General features: G+C 34.7%; 4 protein-coding genes across 4 annotated transcripts; 2 read left to right on the plus strand and 2 right to left on the minus strand.

Annotated features, from left to right (window-relative positions):
- The first annotated feature begins 64 nt into the window (after nt 1–64).
- Nucleotides 65–8,243, plus strand: LOC137385498 (ATP synthase mitochondrial F1 complex assembly factor 1-like). Its single transcript, XM_068071969.1, has 2 exons — nt 65–146; nt 7,227–8,243. Exon 2 carries the CDS (start codon nt 7,236–7,238, stop codon nt 8,163–8,165), a length of 930 nt encoding a protein of 309 aa, XP_067928070.1. The 5' UTR covers nt 65–146; nt 7,227–7,235; the 3' UTR covers nt 8,166–8,243.
- Nucleotides 1,714–2,760, minus strand: LOC137385379 (uncharacterized). The gene has a single exon (XM_068071832.1). It carries the CDS (start codon nt 2,758–2,760, stop codon nt 1,714–1,716), a length of 1,047 nt encoding a protein of 348 aa, XP_067927933.1.
- Nucleotides 8,244–8,349: 106 nt separating the features above from the next.
- On the minus strand, nt 8,350–10,592 carry LOC137407232 (coiled-coil domain-containing protein 166-like). The gene is made up of 6 exons (XM_068093840.1): nt 10,451–10,592; nt 10,034–10,087; nt 9,651–9,705; nt 9,295–9,519; nt 8,955–9,131; nt 8,350–8,640 (listed from the first exon to the last, which is right to left on the minus strand). The coding sequence occupies exons 1-6, from the start codon at nt 10,555–10,557 to the stop codon at nt 8,353–8,355; spliced, it is 906 nt and encodes a 301-aa protein (XP_067949941.1). The 5' UTR covers nt 10,558–10,592; the 3' UTR covers nt 8,350–8,352.
- A 318-nt stretch (nt 10,593–10,910) lies between these two features.
- On the plus strand, nt 10,911–21,237 carry LOC137410148 (large ribosomal subunit protein bL17m-like). The gene is made up of 5 exons (XM_068095737.1): nt 10,911–11,044; nt 12,578–12,771; nt 13,208–13,279; nt 14,943–15,078; nt 20,680–21,237. The coding sequence occupies exons 2-5, from the start codon at nt 12,589–12,591 to the stop codon at nt 20,853–20,855; spliced, it is 567 nt and encodes a 188-aa protein (XP_067951838.1). The 5' UTR covers nt 10,911–11,044; nt 12,578–12,588; the 3' UTR covers nt 20,856–21,237.
- Nucleotides 21,238–21,709: the final 472 nt, after the last annotated feature.

The raw sequence follows: 21,709 nt of genomic DNA on the forward strand, positions 1-21,709 counted from the left end.
AATTGCCGGAAATACTTTAGTAGCGAGTTTTCAAAAACATTTCTAATGCTATACGGTAATTGCCGTGATAGAATACTAGACCGGGAAAACAATTTATATACTCGCAACATCCTAATAATAGTACAATCTAAATCGTCCGGTAGAAGGTCATTTGTAATGTTATGTTATTTCGTCTAGTTTGTTTGATACGTGAATATTCTGTTAGTAGGTTAGATTGCGTTGGTATTGTGGTATGTTTATCCAATGATATACAGCCCAATGGGGCTGTATATCATTGGTTTATCAAACACTCAGTAAGCAACAGATCACTGGTACTTTTATTCAAATTCAAAACGCAACTGAATCGTCCATGTACATAGTCTAACACAAAGTCATTGCATCAAGCATGACGTAATGTAAGCATTGCAATAGGCTGTACATTCTACATAGGCAATAGGCAATACATTCTACATCCCCTCTTGATCTCAAGACCATACCTGCCAACTCTCACGCATTGGGCGTGAGACTCACGCAATCACCCCAAAGAAAAAATGAAAATGCGTGAGATTTTTGCCTCAATTTCCACAATTTTATATATACTATCATTGATACATCAATTGCCCCAAAACCAAATCTCACGCATTGCCCCACTCTTGGGTTGGCAGGTCTGCTCAAGACCAACTGTTGTAAGACCATACAGCATGAAATCTAATAGATCTCAGGATTAATTGACTTGTACAACCATTACAGCACAAAATTTGATAACCACTTAGGAAGACGTCTATCTCGAACAGGTCTGTTTTCAAAGTCACTATTTTGGTCGAGGTCAGAGTCAACAGGCTCTCGATTCAACTGAGCATTGTTATCAAGCATGTCTGAAGTACTAAACTCAACTTCGACCTGATTAGACTCTCTAGTTGGCCTAGTTGATACATGTATACCATCGGCAATTTCGTCTTGATGAGCCAATCTAAGGTCAGACACATGCCTATTTGTGCCATCGACTTCAACTGAAGTGCTAGAATTTATCTTGGTCACTTTTCGGCATTTCCATTTATCGAAGCAACTAGCATTAACTGGCTTGACATAAACAGTGTCTCCAACTTTGTATGGGTTAAGGCTGCAGTCTTTATTGTCACTAAGCTTTTGTGGTATTTGTGTCAATTTGGTCGCCCCTGCTAAGTCACTGCGATAGCTGTATAGTTCTTCCACACGCGCTATACCATTGGAGTTTGGTGAATTGTTATACCAATATGCCATTTCTTCAGGTCCTTTACCAGTTCTCATGACTGCTCTTTTTATAGTACGGTGATGTCTATCAATTATTCCATTTCCAGTAGGTTTATAGGCACAGCTGAGGATCTGCTCTACACTCCATTTTTGCAGAAACTCTTTCATTCTAGCGCTTGTGAAACATGGGCCATTGTCACTCAGAAACTCCTTAAGAGGTCCACGTTCTCAAAACACATTGTTCAACTGTTTGATTACTACGTCTGATGTTTCACTAGCCAGTTTGAACCAAAGAGAAAGCCTGCTAGGCCCACTATCAATAATAGTCAGATAAGGTCGACCGTTCACATGAGTAATATCTGATGCAAGGCGCTCCCATACATTTGCTAGGTTTAGCTGACCATGATCCCATTTGTTTTGATGAGGGTCTACACTGTTACACATAAGACAAGTTTTCACTACTTGCTCAACTATGTCTTTCTTGATTGTTCGTCCAAGCATTTTCTATGCCAAGTACAGGGTTTTTCTGACATCAAAGTGGGTGTCTTGATGAACTTTCTTTACGTCTTCTATCTCATCTGTGTTAGAAAGTACAACCCCTGAACATGCAACAACTTGTAGCCATTTCTTTGGTACTCTTGTTAGGACATCCGACTTGTTCTCACCTGATGGAACAAGTGTGATCATTAGTGTTAACCCGTATTCATCAATCAGCTGACCAATAATTCCAAGTCTACGTCGAATGATCAACTCACTGAGGCCAGTAACCTTAGGCCTTTTGGTATCTTCTATCACTGAATTTTTCCACCCATAAACGGTAGCTGAACCTGTGATCACTTGCACATTTGTCATTTTCCACGCTAGCGCTAGGTTGATTCCTTTCAATGCAGCTTCTAGCTCAGCAACATTTATATGAGCACCATCATCCTCTCTACGTAGCCATGCTGCATCCTCAACAGTATAACCATCTACCTCCAGGGACACTCCGAGAGCCAAGTTGCTGGCGTCACACCACACAGTACACTGAGAGGTCTTCTTGACATCCCACTTGTCTCTCACTGGGTCTTGCTCTTGTACTCTTTGAAATACTTCATCCAACAAAGATTTCACAGAACTAGGAACTGTTTCAGACCAGTCTATGTCATTGGTCAATCTCTTTACATAGCTACAAGCAACTCTTAACCATCCAGCAACTGGGTAATGTCCAACTAGTTTGCCACAAATGGAAAAAAGGTCTCTTTTCGTAACGTTTTCTGAAACTACAGGCAAATCACCATCTCGCTTCCAGTTGTACTGATCATCTTCTGCATTGTTTACTCTAAGACCCAACACACAAGTATCCGATAGTGTCAATGGGTCTTTTGCCACAAGTCCAAACCTTAGTAAGTGAGCTCTACCCACATCAGCTTGAACCACCTCCTCGTTAACCCAAATGTCATCAATGTAGTGATCAGTTCCATTGCAAATCTGTTCGTCCAATGACAGCACTTTATCTATGATCTTGGACATTATCTTGAGAGCAACATTCAAACCAAATCTCATGCGTGTCATTACATACGTTTTACCTCTGTATCTCACTGCCTGGAATCTTTTCAGGCTGGGCTCTATATGAACTTGTAGATAAGCCTTCTTAAAATCTAATAGACATGCTTAGCTTCCCCCTAACCTCCAATTTCGAAGTTTTTCTTGGCAGATTGCAGTCTCAACACCTGGATTATTGTGAATATAGTTGAGTTCACGGTAATCCATAACTAGGCGAATCTTATTGGGCTTGTTTGGTTGTTTTGCAGCTATCAATGGAATTATCCCGTCTACATGACCATGGACTGTGTTATCATTAGAGTTGCCCGATTCTAATATCGGAATCGGTATCGGTGCCGATATGGGTGTTAAGTATCTGAATCGGTATCGGCCGATCTTTTCTTAAAAATTGAATACTTCAGATACTTTTTACATGCCAACTATTTAGCAGAAAACTGTATTTTAGCCTGCTACATTAATAACAAATCATAAGCTGCAAGTTCCTTCTTTTTACCTAATGAATTCCGAGGCTGTCACACAATCTATTTCATGTCTATAGCCTAATAAACATCCACACAGCTGAGGAATATTTTGGCTTTAGTCAGGACGTAATTACAAAGTGCGGTATTTCCCAATTACAGCCATATGATTTATTGCAGCCAATCACAAACAAAAGACCAATCATGAGAAACATGAATGCGGTGTAACGTTTCCATTTACTAGCATTACGAAAGTAATTTGAGCAGCCGATGCATAAACCCATAAAGTTATCCATCTGTCTCTTGATCCTGACTATATGATGTATCGTTTGTATCGCATAAATTAACCTCAGTGGCTTATCGGTGTTTAGCCTGTCCTCGTCATCTGTGGCAAATGAGCCTTCAGTACTACTGGCTACATCGCTAGTGATAGAAGATAAAGATCTCTCACTGAGATAATTGAATCACTAACGGTAATTAAACGAAACATTTATTTGCTCTAAACAGTACAGGCGCAGCAGTTCGTTCAGCAGTAGAAGAAAGACTTAATTATCACAGATAAAGCTGCACCACTAACAGTAATTACCATTATTAATAACAGATTTAAAGAACCATGGACGAGATGCACGAACGTTACGAGATGCACGGTATGGCAGTATATGAATGTATATACATGTAGGTCTCTTTTCCATAAATACAAACAAATAATACATGAATATTTATATTTTCTTTGCATTATATTTATATTTGCATTATAAAATTAACAATTATCTATGCAACCCAAAAGATCTGAATCGGTATCTGAATCGGATTATTTTTCAATAAGAATCGGTATATCGAATCGGTATCTGAATCGGCTGGTGAAATTAGAATCGGGGCATCTCTAGTTATCATATAACTCCAGCCATTCATCATCTATCCAGCATTGCACTTCTTCATCAAACACTTTTCTGTCATCATCATTTATCTTGTATTCAGAGCAATGATTTTGTAGAATCGGTTCATCATCTTTCCATTTCCATTTGAAAAACCATGCACTACCATCAAACCATGCTATGAAATCTTTATCATCGATCTCTAAACTACTCTGGTGTTTTGTGCCAACACTTATCACTGGCACCTCACCACCAAACTTAACACCATTGTGAACATCAACATTAACTCCACCGAGTTTAGCAATAGCATCTATTCCCAATATCACTTGTGCTCCACCTACTAGTGCTGGCACAATCAAGCACTGCAGAGGAAGCTCTTCATTTCCTGTGACATTGACTTCTAAAACAGTTTCACCCTTACACTCAGTAGTTTTACCGTTTAACATGCTGACAATTCGAACAGGACCGCTAGGCCTTTTACCCAATTTAACCCAAAAATCATCTAAAACCACAGTCTGTTCGCAACCAGTATCTACAAGAGCTCTTGCCGATACTTTGTTTACATATATATCAATAAATGGTAGCACCTCTTTGTTCAGTGACTTGTAGCGGGGAGAGTATCCGGTGCAGACACTCCCTCATTCTTGTTTCCCTTAGCCTTAGGGCAATTCCTAGCTATGTGATTGCCAAGCTCTTGACAGTTGTAACACTTTATTAGCCTTTTTTCACTCTTTACAACCTTGGATGGACACTGGTGGGCTCCATGACCTCTGCCATTACAAATTGAACAAATCTGTCTAGCAGGTTTTGAGCCTACATACCCCCATTGCACAGACTCCTTGTGCTCCAACATTGCTAGACCTAATCATTCTTGCTCTTGTGGCCAACTCCGACAACGAAAAGTTTTCAACTGCTGAAATGGATTTTATCTTAGTAGCTACATCAATTGGTAACCCAGCTACAAAAGCACACTTCAACAAGGGTTCTGGTACTGTTTGTTCAATCAGAGCTACTAGCCTACGCAAATCTGCCAGGTAGACATCAACAGTTTCTCATTCTTTGTATATCCTTCTTTGTAGTTGTCCATATGCGCAAAAGTTATTTACTCCAAAAGCAGTCATTAGCTCCTGTTTAATCAGTGCATAATCCTTTTTAGTGTCGGTTGACAGTTGTTTATAAATGGTGAATGCCAATCCAGACAGAAAGAGGGGCACAAAAGATTTCAACTCCGTAATATTCTGCAGTTCAGCTACAAGCTCTAACTTGTCACACCACTCAGAAAAGTCACCACTCTTCTCTACGTCTTCATAGGTTTTAATCAAGTCTGAAAGTTTTACTGCCATTATTGTCACAGGTTTGCCGAAATAGCTTGTAGTATGTTTATCAAACACTCAGTAAGCAACAGATCACTGGTACTTTTATTCAAATTCAAAACACATTTGAATAGTCCATGTACATAGTCTAACACAAAGTCATTGCATCAAGCATGACATAATGTAAGCATTGCAATAGGCTGTACATTCTACAGGTATTACATCTAAAACAAAAAAGAATAATTATGTTAGAATTGGCCAGAATAAAATACATGTAATACATAACAAATATAAAACAACATAGCGTATAAAGATTAAGCAGCGTATTTTCTGTTGTTATTGTTTCATGTTTTTGACATGGAAATGCCGTGGTGATCACATTACAAACAGCTTATATACGTATTTAGATGTGTAGTAGTATCAGAATCAGAATGGAGTTTTCTCACTAAGATTCTCAATATGAGGCAAAAAGTGTGAGAACTCATTTATTAATACGTCATAACTTTTTTGTTTCTTTTGTTTCTCATGCTATTTTTTATACATAATCATGTATATTTACCTATTAATATATAACAAAAATGCTAAAGCCACAAGTATATGTATTCAGTGCAACCTACGACCTCCCCTCGGATATCTTTATAGTACGAGACCAAAAATAGTTAGAAAGTGCGTTTGTTTTAATTGTTGGTACAAAAAGACCCGAAGGTTGGCGTGTATCATATGAGTGTTTTGGTGCGTTATTGTACGTATCTCGTATAACCTCACTAGATTTTACTCTACAAAACAAAGACACTCTTTTTTCCCTTCTTCTCCCTGCTAGTGAAACAATGTCTGTGTCTTCCTGTAGCTTTGAAAAACTAACTTGACCTCTCAATCTAAATATAAAGCGCAGTGCCTTGTTTTGCATTTTTTCCAATTTATTTATGTCTCCCTTTAGGTATAGATCCCAAACTTGGCATCCATATTCTAGTCCAGGTCTTATCAAAGTCTCATAGTTTTTGTGTCTGCAGTTTTTAACACTCTGCGCAACATACCTAATAGTCTAGCGGCTTTGGCCCCTATGTTGTTTATGTGTCTATCCCATTTAAGGTTACAACTAAGTTCAATGCCTAGATAAAGATGTGAATTTACATTTTAAAGCCTTACATTATGTAAGTAAAATTCCTGTTGAGAATTTGTTTCTCCCATAGAAAGCACTGAACATTTTGAGGAATTGAAAGACAACTGCCAATCACAGGCCCAAGATTGCAGTTTATTGAGGTCATTTTGTAAAACTAACGAATTTGCTTTAGTATTGTACAGTAAAGCGTCATCCGCGAACAATCGACATTCGGAGTAAATAAGCGATGAAAAAACAGCTTGACTTGGGCATAAAAGTTGCACAATAGCTTTGAGTATTTAATTTGAGATCTGCATCATTTTATTTTTGTAGCTTTTTTGGACTGCCGATCTAAATGTTCATTTGCTATTATTGTAAAGAACTAACTGAGCTATGGCTCGGAATTTGAAATAAATAACAGGATAAATATTGTAAAAAGCATGTTTAGTTTACTGCTGCTAATTATTATGTCATCGGCATATTATTGTTATAAATAATTGATATGGCTCGTTTCATCAATGCTTCAAGCAAAACAAATTTTGGCTCAATGTTTGCTGCCATTAATAGTGGTTGCATGGACATTTTCAACAAGAACAAAATTTATGTATTGCATAAAAAACACAAATACTACAGCCACCAAATTAATGACATTTGCATCATTAGTATGCTCATTCTATAATACATTTCATTTGTATATTGATATTCATTAAATGTTTCTTCATTTTTTTAGGTTCATTGCATGGCCAATGTTAATCTCTCCGACATGCTTGCTAGAAAACTGATAAAATCTGCGTTACGTTCTACAAGCACATCTGGAATCTCACCGGCACCCCGCTATTCATTGACTGCTGCACAAATCGTAAATCTGTCTACCTTTGATCGACCTGCGGCTGTGTCTTTAGAGGAGAATGAATACTTTCTAAAGTACAAAGATAAGCTCGAAAAGATCAAGCACACAAAGCCAAGAGAGTACGAGGCTGCTATAAAGAAAATATACGGAGACAAGACTGCGAAGGGGGATAAGTCTGTGGAGACTAAGGAGTTATCTAGTGATGTCACACAATCATCAATTTTGTCAAGGATGCAAGCTAGTTCAAAAGTTAATGATCCAGTTCAGAGTTCTAGCAAGAGATCACCACAAAATAGATGTTTGGACTCTATAATCAAACTTGAGCTTTTACATGGCAAAAGTGCCTCTGAAATACAGGAAATTTGGAATGAATATTATTCAAAGAAGGAGGGAACGGTCTTTGCCACAATACCTGTTGAAAAGTACAAAAGGTTGAAGAGTAAAGGCCAAGAGTTTCCTTTATTCATCTATCCCCTTCCAAGAGAGTCTGGTTATGAGTTTATGCTTGGACAATGTTCTGAAGACGATTGGTATTACACCCCACTAATCGCTTACCAAACTCATGGCGAATACGCTCCATTTAGTCTTACTATTCAGTATTACACCGAGCTGGCAGAGTCCAAAGGTATCGTATTAATGGTCGGAGAAATTGCATCACAGGATTTGAAACCAGAACACGCCACAATCCTGGTTCATCAAACTCAGTTAATGTATGGCAGTGATGAAAACCTCGCTCTTGTTAGGCTCATGAATGAAAAACCAGACGAGTTTCAACACATGGACGTTATCAATACATGCAAAAAAGCTGGTTTGTTTTAAACTACTGTAGCGTTTTAAAATTGTGCTACCTTTTTGGGTCAACTCCCAAGATTCACATTTGAAAATATATTGCTACAACCTTTATATTGTTTATTTTTACATAGTGTAGCATCACAGTAATAAGTGATAAAACTGAAAAAGGCACAATTAGTAAAATAAGGCAAATTCACATAAAAACTCAGGCTTGTCACTGCTCATCCTCATCATTAAAAGAATGTTCACTGATGGCCTCATGCTGACGAGCTGTCTCGATTCCTAACGCGTTGTACACCTTGTGTTGTCGAGTACTTCGAATGATCTTTAGGTCTTCTGCATACTGTTTTTCTCGGTCTAGTGTCTTTTTCTGCTCTTCTAACTCCATCTTCTGCTCATTTAATGCACGAGATTTACGAATAAGATTGAGCAGAACATGTCGAAGTCGACGATTTTCCAATTTAATCTTGGTTGTGTGGTCATTTAGACACCTCATCGCCTCCTGTTGAAACATATTCATCGATTAAGCCAGTGGTGATATACAGATATACGTAGTTTTAAAAATGATGTAAAAAAGGATTACTACACATTTGATTTTAGTAAGTAATCATCTTTTTTTAATGATAAATTCGACAGCTAGAATTTACTTGAGCACCTAAACAAAGCTTATTCTTCTTTCATTTAGCACATTCACAATGAATTTTACCAACTGTATTACATTAACTAGCTGGATGAATTGAAACAAGACCTCAACTATAATGACTATGACGACTAGCATTGTAACTCTTGAGTCAGTTAAAGTTAATTATACCCTACCGTATTAGCCAATCTTGTCATTGTATTAATCTTGCTATCAGAATCATTCTGGAATGTTCTTTTCTCTGCTAGAAATTTAGCTTTCAAATCTTGGATAGCGTGTGTATGTGTTGACCTCATTTGTGTGACCTCAGTTTCCAGTTCTGTTATTCTGGTAAGCTGTTGGCTCTGCAGGTTCTACATCAAGACAGGGAACATTGGTCAGATATGAGCTGATTGATAGAATAATGGGGGAGAGTAGTCAGTTTTTTATAGGTTGCTATATCGAGGTCATACTAAGGCTTACAATATGCGGAAATAGTCGGAAATGAAACAAGTAATTTCTTATGTTTATTAAAACCTTATATTCTGCCAAATCATCCAGCTCTTGTTTCAACTTTGCCAAAGCTGCTTCCTTTTCCAACATTATGTCTCTAAGTTTGGCTTTCTTCTCCTCATATGCTGCAAGCATCTTCTCTTTTTGGTCTCGAATATCTTGTATTTCTTTTGCATTCTGATCACTGAGCGTCACTATTGATGTTTGTCGTTTGTGTGTCTTCTTTTCCATGTAGCTCATGTATTCATGCTGCAAAATTAGTAAAACTGCAAAGTTGAGTGCATGCTTGTTAGACAAGATATTTTCAGCCTGTCTATGCCTAAATATGGGAATTTATCAGAAACAAGAAAATATTTTAGTTGCGAGTTAAATTAACTTACGCTTTCGGTTCTTATCTTTCCTGCTTCCTGTTGGAGAAATTCGTTTTGGTTACGTCTGTTATGATTCGTTAAGATGATAACAAACAATTTGCATTGCCACTAAATCACAGCTTTTCTGAGTATTTCTATCATTAAAGTTCATACACTGAATTCAATGCTTTAGTCAATTCTATTGTTAATATTTGGAAATTAGTTTATGCGCCTGCATAAATGTTTGTTATCATCCATATAAATGCTGCCAACTACAAATGGTTACTTTACTGGTTTCAACGATGCAGTCCTTCAAGTTTATGAGCAATTAACCATTATGCAGTATAGATATTCATAAATCAGAATGCTTAAAATTAAAATATTACTAAACATTGTGATATTTGTTAGGATACAAGTCGGCACATCTTTCTTTCAATCCTGCAAGTTCAGTGTTGAGAGCGTCTAATCTAAAACGTATAATATGTTTTTGAAAGTAAATAACAATGCAATAATCATAGTTGAATAATGGGGACACATTTGTAATTTACGATAAATAAAATTATTTAGCATTCATTGTCAATACAATAATCATTGCACTGACAGAAAAAATAATCGAAGTTTGCTAGGCGATAGCAGAACATAAATGTCGAATTACAATTTATTTCAAATGTTACAAGCAACTGAGGTATCAGAGCTGATTTTCTTTATAATGTTAAAACGAGGTGTCTACGTAACATACATACGTAACATTTACATTGATTTGGTTAAAGTATTTTGTGACACAAAGTTATGTTGCAACATTTATAATAATTTAACGAATGAAGGCATACTCTTTCTGGAGCAACTCTTCTCGATCTGTTGGAACGCCATTTTCAGGCTTAGCACCTCCAGATTTTTTGCCTTTCTTTTTTCCTTTTTTCTTTCCTTTAGGTGGCATTGTTTAGTGCTCTATTATCAAACTGATAGATTGTGTATTTCGTTGCGGAGAATAATTTTAATTTGAAGAGGTGTTATCGATGATAATCATATAACGAATTTCCAGAGCATAGGCGTTAAAGCGGAAACGGATATATTTATTCGTCTCTCTAGCAACTGTTAGACTCCAAAACAAGTCGTGATTACAACTTCGGAAGTTGCGATACAGTAAGTATTTCAACGTAATAGATGTACCACAGTTCTACGAATGTGTAGCTAAAATACCACATGAGTTTGTAATTTGTGACCTTCAGATTGAATTTTGTAGCGTGTTTTGTACCGTAAGCACGCAAAACGGCACGAAATAATCGGTTGCAAGTTATCCAATGTGTTGTATGCAGTCATGGCTATCGCTTTTGCCTTCACTGACTGTTAAATACCTAGCGTAGCGTTGAACCTAGCTTGTGTTAATTGTTAATACAACTTAACACATCAGAACAGCAACAAGAGTAAGCATCAGTTTCATGTATTCGCCCAAAATCGTGTTAACTGATAAAATGGTACAATTTTGCTTGCAAATTATAATTGATAATTTTACTGGCAGCCTAAAACACCGTTGTACTCAGGCTGCTAACAGGCAGTAATTAATGAAAAACTGTACAAGGCTATAAGATGGATCATGCAGGTCATGTTAGACTTAGTATGTTAAATGAGTTGGCTGGTTGCTTATAAAACTTTCAATATCACACATTTATGCACTTACCTGAGGTCAAAACAGTGGCATCTAGTTGACTTCATCATCACCAGCATAATACATGTATATGTGATGTGACAAAAGCGCCATTAGCGGCGCCAACTACTGTACTCGCCATATCATAATCTTACCAAGACTAGGCTCAAAATTAGAACACTCATGTGTAAAACTGATAGGGTACGAAGAAGCTGAACATTCCTAACATAGTGTGTGATTCAATCTGGAACACACTAGAAAACTATACATGAAAAGATGCATACTCATTCAGCTTTAGTAGAGAGAAAATGGTTAGCGTTTAAGTCAACCTTGTATAAAGCATCTAGAGATAACTTAGTCTTTGCTAAAAGAAAGTATGCAGGCTTGTTTGGTTAAAGTGCTGCTGAACTCAGCCAAGTAATTAAGACAGGAAATCTGGCTTAAAGCTGAAATATTGAACCGTAACACCAGGTCTATCAAATCAAGTTTGAGGCACCATTTACGACTTTAAAATAATTTTGTCACTAAAAAACAGTGGCGGCAGAAGAAGGCAGGTAGACTCAAGAACTTTTAGATATGAATAGCACGAAAGGTTTCCATCAGAAGTCTGAAAGCTTTTTGGAGCCAAACGTAAACTAACCTGATCAGCTAAGCTTCACTGAATAACCTAACATTGTTGATAAGGAAAAGAATACATTATTCAACCGCCTGACATTTAAAATTTTTTCTAAATGAAAAAAATTATGTTCTTTCAAAAATAGCATACAGCATAGAGTAACCTTTTTCCAATTAAATGGTAAATTATTTAGAGTTAAATGAAGCTGTTAATGGCATTCTTATGCTTGGCAGCGGAACATCATCATTTGGACAATTAAGACTAAACGTAAACATCATAAAAATTGGACTGCTATACGAACTCCAAGCAGGGTCACTGAAAACAGGCTATGAAATAAAGATAAACAGGAGACAACCTTCTATAGTGAACAGTTCAACTATTTTGGAGCATTTGTAGCCCACAACAACAAGCTTGATACTGATTTAGAGGTGCGCATGTCAGCTACCTCAAAGATATCTCGCTGGCAAACAAACTAAAAGTACGATATACAAAGCAATCATGGGTTTAAAAAAATTATTGGTCATTTATGGAGTTATTGGCATGTAGTGTCGATGAGCAGCATAAGATTTATTTGCCAACAGATGTGGGCAATAAAATTAACAACACTTAGGTACCAATAATCAAGTTAGACTGCCTGTTTATTAGCCTGATTGACAAACTGACTTTTAGGAAAATGTATCTGCCGATTTGTTATAGCTCAAGTCAACATGAACAGACTGCGTATCCCAGTCGCTGACAGGGCACGGAAGCTGTCGGGTGTATTAGGTATGGGGAGTGGCCCAGAGGGGCGCATGTTGAAGCTTCGTAGCACTGTTACTAAACTGATTCGACATGAAAGACTTGAAGGATCTTACAGAGTGCTTGATGAGTCTCGTGGCTATGTGGAACTGGTGTGTAGTTCTTTTTTTTAAATAAATCATAGTCATGTTCACCTTAATTAGGGGTTGAACACTCGTGATTATTGCTGTTTCATGCTGCTTGCCGTTATCGATATGAACCGTTATCTATGTGACTCGCTTTTGAGCCATGATAATAAATAATGAACTGATTATTAGTCTTTCTTTTGTATGGCGCTTTTGCTTTTCTAAACCTTTAGGGCTTTCAACAAACTAAAGAGCAATCAGATTATTTACCAGTGCTTTTTTATCTGCTTGTCTAAATTGTTTGTTCTTGCCAGAAGTGTTATATAGAGAAGAGATTGATTATGTTTGACTTAGCCTTACATAAAATGTAAAGTTCTTTATAGTCAACACCCTTTCATCAGATTAGCGGTATTTATTATGTAAGTTGCTAAAGTCAACTGAGCATTGATGTTTTCTCTTGCAGTTAATACAGCAGGCATGCAAACATGGGCCTGAGCATGAGGAAACTATGGCGATAGCGAACCATTGGCTACAGGTGCAGCTTGCAAGATATTGTTATAATATTGCTTTAAAGTACTGAAGTTGTTTGTTTAGTTGAAGAAAAGACCATCTTATTAATTTCATGTATTGTACCGCATGTGCATTTGTATTTTTCCATGTATCGTAGCAGTCGAATCCCAACAGTCAAATCTTAAATTAATGCTCAAGGATTTTTTTCTATCCAAGCCATCACTTGTTGGAAATGTGTTTCATTTATAAATTGTTCCATAGCTCTAAAACTTTACAGTAACTACTTCAGGTGGTTATATTTAACATTAAACAAACACATTATATAAAACTATGCTGAAGACCAAATTATATGTAGGAAAATAACAAGGTAATAATTAATGTAGAGTTTTTATCGCCTCTTTGCCTCAATGTGAAAAACAGCCGAACGGAGGTGTAGCCTCGGTGATACAGGAATCACATAGGGTGTAGGTAGAGGTATTGATAAAGATACTGGCTTAGGTTACTTTATACTACATGAACTTTAAAGTAATGTAACTTATTTTTCATTTTTCAACTTGAGATTTGTTACATTTTCTCTCATTTTAGCCTTTGTTTTCTTTGCATTTATTTCACTTACTTTTCTATGATAGCTACTAGAGATCCGTGATAGCTACGAGAGAGCTCCGTGATAGCTACTAGAGAGCTCCATGATAGCTACTAGAGAGCTTCATGATAGCTACTAGAGAGCTCCATGATAGCTACTAGAGAGCTCCATGATAGCTACTAGAGAGCTCCATGATAGCTACTAGAGAGCTCCATGATAGCTACTAGAGAGCTTCATGATAGCTACTAGAGAGCTCCATAATAGCTACTAGAGAGCTCCATGATAGCTACTAGAGCTCCATGATAGCTGCTAGAGAGCTCCATGATAGCTACTAGAAATCCAAGATAGCTACTAGAGAGCTCCATGATAGCTACTAGAGAGCTCCATGATAGCTACTAGAGAGCTCCATGATAGCTACTAGAGAGCTCCATGATAGCTACTAGAGAGCTCCATGATAGCTACTAGAGAGCTCCATGATAGCTACTAGAGAGCTCCATGATAGCTACTACAGAGCTCCATGATAGCTACTAGAGAGCTCCATAATAGCTACTAGAGCTCCATGGTAGCTGCTAGAGAGCTCCATGATAGCTACTAGAGATCCAAGATAGCTACTAAAGAGCTTTGGGTGTTTTCAAAAAATTCTCTGGGGATATTTGCTTGTGTTTGTCTATTGCTTTAGTCCTAAGGAAAGCTTTGCCGTGTTTTTGCCCCAATATATTAATCGCGCGTTAGTTTTGTTGGTATCTTAGAAACTAGAAAAGGAAGGTATGTAGGACTGTTTAATATTATTAAATTGCGAAAAAGTCAAGCTATGCGAAGAAGAAATGTATATATACATTGATGTACTGATTTAGAAAACTGCAATGTTTTTAAAAGTGAGTTAAATATTTCTCATTTTTATGTCATTATTTAAGTTTTTATGCTCAAGCAGTAATTCAAGGTTTGACTGTGTTTGAAACCTGACATTCTAAGGAAATGTTTACTCTTTTGGGTCTTTATCTTATATTTTCATAGCTAGTCTTTGAATATACGACTTTAGGTTTGTTTGTAGAAAGGATTAGTCATACCCCATAAAATTAGCATAGCTATAAATATCGCTTTGTAGGAAAAAGATTTGGTACAAAAACTTTTTAAAGTTCTTGTTCCAAGATATACCGACTACACAGAGAGCTACACTAGTCAATACATGTTGCCCGTTCAATATCCAGAGAACCGACGGCGGATTGTCCTTGAATTGAAAGGTAATCTAAATATATTAGGAATTGGTTTACTTATGTTATTATTTCTGTACATGGACTATCTTTATATTATTATCTCTGTACATGGACTATCTTTATATTATTATCTCTGTACATGGACTATCTTCATATTATTATCTCTGTACATGGACTATCTTTATATTATTATCTCTGTACATGGACTATCTTTATATTATTATCTCTGTACACGGACTATCTTTATATTATTATCTCTGTACATGGACTATCTTTATATTATTATCTCTGTACATGGACTATCTTCATATTATTATCTCTGTACATGGACTATCTTTATATTATTATCTCTGTACATGGACTATCTTTATATTATTATCTCTGTACACGGACTATCTTTATATTATTATCTCTGTACATGGACTATCTTTATATTATTATCTCTGTACACGGACTATCTTTATATTATTATCTCTGTACATGGACTATCTTTATATTATTATCTCTGTACATGGACTATCTTTATATTATTATCTCTGTACATGGACTATCTTTATATTATTATCTCTGTACATGGACTATCTTTATATTATTATCTCTGTACATGAACTATCTTTATATTATTATCTCTGTACATGGACTATCTTTATATTATTATCTCTGTACATGGACTATCTTTATATTATTATCTCTGTACATGAACTATCTTTATATTATTATCTCTGTACATGGACTATCTTTATATTATTATCTCTGTACATGGACTATCTTTATATTATTATCTCTGTACACGGACTATCTTTATATTATTATCTCTGTACACGGACTATCTTTATATTATTATCTCTGTACATGGACTATCTTTATATTATTATCTCTGTACACGGACTATCTTTATATTATTATCTCTGTACACGGACTATTTTTATATTATTATCTCTGTACACGGACTATCTTTATATTATTATCTCTGTACATGGACTATCTTTATATTATTATCTCTGTACATGGACTATCTTTATATTATTATCTCTGTACACGGACTATCTTTATATTATTATCTCTGTACACGGACTATCTTTATATTATTATCTCTGTACACAAACTATTTTTATATTATTATCTCTGTACATGGACTATCTTTATATTATTATCTCTGTACACGGACTATCTTTATATTATTATATCTGTACACGGACTATCGTTATATTATTATCTCTGTACATGGACTATCTTTATATTATTATCTCTGTACATGGACTATCTTTATATTATTATCTCTGTACACGGACTATCTTTATATTATTATCTCTGTACATCGACTATTTTTATATTATTATCTCTGTACATGTACTATCTTTATACTAGAAATTCCCCTGTCATACAGCCCACGACCAAAGTGATATTGTAAAAGAGAAAGTGTACTGATGGTTGAGAAATGCAATATTACCAGTCAAATGGCACTGCAGTGCAATAGGATAACTGCAATGGTAGCTGTAATGTACTGGGTGTGAGTGTTATTATGTACACCAAACAGCAATAATGAAAGGAAAAGATTATATGTTTATATCTCTCCCCCGCAATAGGAGAAATGCAATATTAGAAGTAAAATGCACTGATATTATTAGAATAACCAATATTATTAATACAGTAATAATAGAAAAACAATGCACAATTTTGTTTACATTTCAAAACGTCATAGCTAACAATATCAAGCTGTTGTGATAGGTATATAGATTTTTAGAAAATCTATTTAACAAAACTATTTAGAAAAAATAATAACGGTTACATATTGCCCAACATCGATCACTATATACTTCGATCTTGTAAATTCGAATGCTTATTCTTATAATTAAATCCTATAAAAGTGAATAATCATTCTTATAATTAAATCTTATAAAATCGAATAATTATTCTTATAATTAAATATTGTAATAATCTCATAAGAATCGTTAAAAAATGTCATCGTCATTTCCTTTACTTTCACTGCTTTGGACATCAGTTGGAATACCAAAGTACTCATAAATGTCCAAAATGTCAGTTACTTTGAAATCGGCAAAAAAGAAACGATTATATTTTAGTACTTCTCTGTAAATTACAGAAACCTTCGGCATTTCGACAATGCTATAGACTGGTGAAATGTGCACGGTTTTTTTTCGTGAAATGCGCATGACTTAGGGTTCTCTTCTCTGTCGCTCGCCGTTTCATTTGCCGGTCTTAATTTTGATAAAAATAAGGCTTGGCAAGTTTTAATAATGATTTTAGGCCAAATTAAACTGTCTATTTATCTATAATCCGATCAGATGGGTAAGGTTTAGGAAATTTTCTACAAATAATAAAGACTTGGTAACATATTTAAATAGGTTTATATGTGTTTTATGTCGTTATTATATTTACATGACTTCATTGAAAAATGGTTAAATTTGTTGATGAGATTTCAGTACAAGGGTTTGCGACGGCCGTTTATGAGTAATTTTCGTGAGTTGTGTGCACATATGCATTTATTATAAATCTCCCAAACAATCGCTTTGCTCGTGTTTGGTCATGGGATTATTATCTCTGTACATGGACTATCTTTATATTATTATCTCTGTACATGGACTATCTTTATATTATTATCTCTGTACATGTACTATCTTTATATTATTATCTCTGTACATGTACTATCTTTATATTATTATCTCTGTACATGTACTATCTTTATATTATTATCTCTGTACACGGACTATCTTTATATTATTATCTCTGTACATGGACTATCTTTATATTATTATCTCTGTACATGGACTATCTTTATATTATTATCTCTGTACACGGACTATCTTTATATTATTATCTCTGTACACGGACTATCTTTATATTATTATCTCTGTACACGGACTATCTTTATATTATTATCTCTGTACACGGACTATCTTTATATTATTATCTCTGTACATGGACTATCTTTATATTATTATCTCTGTACACGGACTATCTTTATATTATTATCTCTGTACACGGACTATCTTTATATTATTATCTCTGTACATGGACTATCTTTATATTATTATCTCTGTACACGGACTATCTTTATATTATTATCTCTGTACATGGACTATCTTCATATTATTATCTCTGTACACGGACTATCTTTATATTATTATCTCTGTACATGAACTATCTTTATATTATTATCTCTGTACATGGACTATCTTTATATTATTATCTCTGTACATGGACTATCTTTATATTATTATCTCTGTACATGGACTATCTTTATATTATTATCTCTGTACATGGACTATCTTTATATTATTATCTCTGTACACGGACTATCTTTATATTATTATCTCTGTACATGGACTATCTTTATATTATTATCTCTGTACATGGACTATCTTTATATTATTACCTCTGTACACGGACTATCTTTATATTATTATCTCTGTACATGGACTATCTTTATATTATTATCTCTGTACACGGACTATCTTTATATTATTATCTCTGTACACGGACTATCTTTATATTATTATCTCTGTACACGGACTATCTTTATATTATTATCTCTGTACATGGACTATCTTTATATTATTATCTCTGTACATGGACTATCTTTATATTATTATCTCTGTACATGGACTATCTTTATATTATTATCTCTGTACATGGACTATCTTTATATTATTATATCTGTACACGGACTATCTTTATATTATTATCTCTGTACACGGACTATCTTTATATTATTATCTCTGTACATGAACTATCTTTATATTATTATCTCTGTACATGTACTATCTTTATATTATTATCTCTGTACACGGACTATCTTTATATTATTATCTCTGTACATGGACTATCTTTATATTATTATCTCTGTACATGGACTATCTTTATATTATTATCTCTGTACACGGACTATCTTCATATTATTATCTCTGTACACGGACTATCTTTATATTATTATCTCTGTACATGAACTATCTTTATATTATTATCTCTGTACATGGACTATCTTTATATTATTATCTCTGTACATGGACTATCTTTATATTATTATCTCTGTACATGGACTATCTTTATATTATTATCTCTGTACATGGACTATCTTTATATTATTATCTCTGTACACGGACTATCTTTATATTATTATCTCTGTACATGGACTATCTTTATATTATTATCTCTGTACATGGACTATCTTTATATTATTATCTCTGTACACGGACTATCTTTATATTATTATCTCTGTACATGGACTATCTTTATATTATTATCTCTGTACACGGACTATCTTTATATTATTATCTCTGTACATGGACTATCTTTATATTATTATCTCTGTACACGGACTATCTTTATATTATTATCTCTGTACATGAACTATCTTTATATTATTATCTCTGTTCATGGACTATCGTTATATTATTATCTCTGTACACGGACTATCTTTATATTATTATCTCTGTACACGGACTATCTTTATATTATTATCTCTGTACATGGACTATCTTTATATTATTATCTCTGTACACGGACTATCTTTATATTATTATCTCTGTACATGGACTATCTTTATATTATTATCTCTGTACATGGACTATCTTTATATTATTATCTCTGTACATGTACTATCTTTATATTATTATCTCTGTACATGGACTATCTTTATATTATTATCTCTGTACATGGACTATCTTTATATTATTATCTCTGTACACGGACTATCGTTATATTATTATCTCTGTACATGGACTATCTTTATATTATTATCTCTGTACACGGACTATCTTTATATTATTATCTCTGTACATGGACTATCTTTATATTATTATCTCTGTACATGGACTATCTTTATATTATTATCTCTGTACATGGACTATCTTTATATTATTATCTCTGTACATGGACTATCTTTATATTATTATCTCTGTACATGGACTATCTTTATATTATTATCTCTGTACATGGACTATCTTTATATTATTATCTCTGTACACGGACTATCGTTATATTATTATCTCTGTACATGGACTATCTTTATATTATTATCTCTGTACACGGACTATCTTTATATTATTATCTCTGTACATGGACTATCTTTATATTATTATCTCTGTACATGGACTATCTTTATATTATTATCTCTGTACATGGACTATCTTCATATTATTATCTCTGTACATGAACTATCTTTATATTATTATCTCTGTACATGAACTATCTTTATATTATTATCTCTGTACATGGACTATCTTTATATTATTATCTCTGTACATGGACTATCTTTATATTATTATCTCTGTACACGGACTATCTTTATATTATTATCTCTGTACATGGACTATCTTTATATTATTATCTCTGTACATGGACTATCTTTATATTATTATCTCTGTACATGGACTATCTTCATATTATTATCTCTGTACATGGACTATCTTTATATTATTATCTCTGTACTCTGACATCTAATTGATAAATAATTAATAAAATTTAATTGATTTTAAATAACGAAATCGTTATTTTGAATGCTCAAGAATATTTTTAAAAGATCATTTTCTCAATTTTATGATTGTTGAGAAAATATTAATTTCACACACTGACATTAGGCGTGTCCTCAGGTGCTGCCTACCCTTTTAGGCAATGCCTACCCTGCTGTCATAGAAGACCCTGTCAACACCAGCAAGTGGCTCAACAATGTTCTACTTGATGCTGCTCGTAAGAATCTCTCTATTAACTCTCCAGCATCAGACCAGGTCTCTTTAGATGCTGACTTCGAGTTAGCTGCAGCACCGTCAGAGGGCTCGGCCGTATGAGCACCTCTTTATGGAACGTGGAGGAGTGACCTGTACGGCATCATTGGCATAGCTGAGAATGGAATTCATATGTAGTAGAGACCTGCGGTGTCTTATAAGTGAATTTGGGTTATTGAAAGCTTTTTTCATCACTCATATGCAATATGGCTTTTGTAAATATTCAAGGCTGGTTCTCACTCGCCATCTATTCTGTGTGCATAAACTGTAGTTGGCTTGGGTTCAATCCCAATTGAGCATTTGCTTGAAAATATTAATAATAAATGATTGTTGATCAGATTTTTACTGCTTTACAATTATTAGATAATGGACTTCATAAATTATTGCGTAATGCTCATTAGGCTATTAAGCGCAGCGATGTATTCCTGGTATTTTTGTAATAAAATTAAAACTCAAATACATATTATATATATATCGGCCAAATCAGACCAACACATTTGTATAAAAGACTTTTCAAACTCTTGTAGACAATCACTTGCAACATATTTTTTTCAAAGTATAAGATAGTGCAATCTGATAGAAGTTGCAGTATCATGTTACATGAATGTATTCGATGCTTGCTTGATTGCGTGAAGCTCACGCATTGACCATTGTACGTGCTTTGCCCAGGGGTTTAACTCTCAACTCTTATCCTTAAGGGATCGACGAAAAAGTACGTTTTAGGGGTGTTTTTTTGTGGGCAGACACCCTAGAGTGTTTTCATAAAAAAGGGTACGTTTTTTAGCTCGGTGCAGTGTATAAGGACCAAACCTGTCTCATTGAGTGCTACACAGTGGAAAGAGGTATTCATAAGCAAAGAGAAGGCAATTGATATGTGGTGGTGAGAGATATTTTCTTATTCATGTGTAAGGCATTGG

Source organism: Watersipora subatra, chromosome 1 (assembly GCF_963576615.1).
Source record: "Watersipora subatra chromosome 1, tzWatSuba1.1, whole genome shotgun sequence".
NCBI classification, from domain to species: domain Eukaryota; kingdom Metazoa; phylum Bryozoa; class Gymnolaemata; order Cheilostomatida; family Watersiporidae; genus Watersipora; species Watersipora subatra.

Excerpts from the sequence above, each read along its gene's own strand:
- LOC137385379 (XM_068071832.1), bottom strand. The coding sequence starts at position 2,760 with ATGACACGCATGAGATTTGGTTTGAATGTTGCTCTCAAGATAATGTCC.
- LOC137385498 (XM_068071969.1), top strand. The coding sequence starts at position 7,236 with ATGGCCAATGTTAATCTCTCCGACATGCTTGCTAGAAAACTGATAAAA.
- LOC137407232 (XM_068093840.1), bottom strand. The coding sequence starts at position 10,557 with ATGCCACCTAAAGGAAAGAAAAAAGGAAAAAAGAAAGGCAAAAAATCT. Across the intron at positions 9,132-9,294 it reads ATGATTTGGCAGAATATAAG|AACCTGCAGAGCCAACAGCT; the intron begins GTTTTAATAAAC and ends GTCTTGATGTAG. Across the intron at positions 8,641-8,954 it reads TGACAAGATTGGCTAATACG|GAGGCGATGAGGTGTCTAAA; the intron begins GTAGGGTATAAT and ends ATGTTTCAACAG.
- LOC137410148 (XM_068095737.1), top strand. The coding sequence starts at position 12,589 with ATGAACAGACTGCGTATCCCAGTCGCTGACAGGGCACGGAAGCTGTCG. Across the intron at positions 12,772-13,207 it reads CTCGTGGCTATGTGGAACTG|TTAATACAGCAGGCATGCAA; the intron begins GTGTGTAGTTCT and ends TTTCTCTTGCAG. Across the intron at positions 15,079-20,679 it reads GATTGTCCTTGAATTGAAAG|GCAATGCCTACCCTGCTGTC; the intron begins GTAATCTAAATA and ends CTACCCTTTTAG.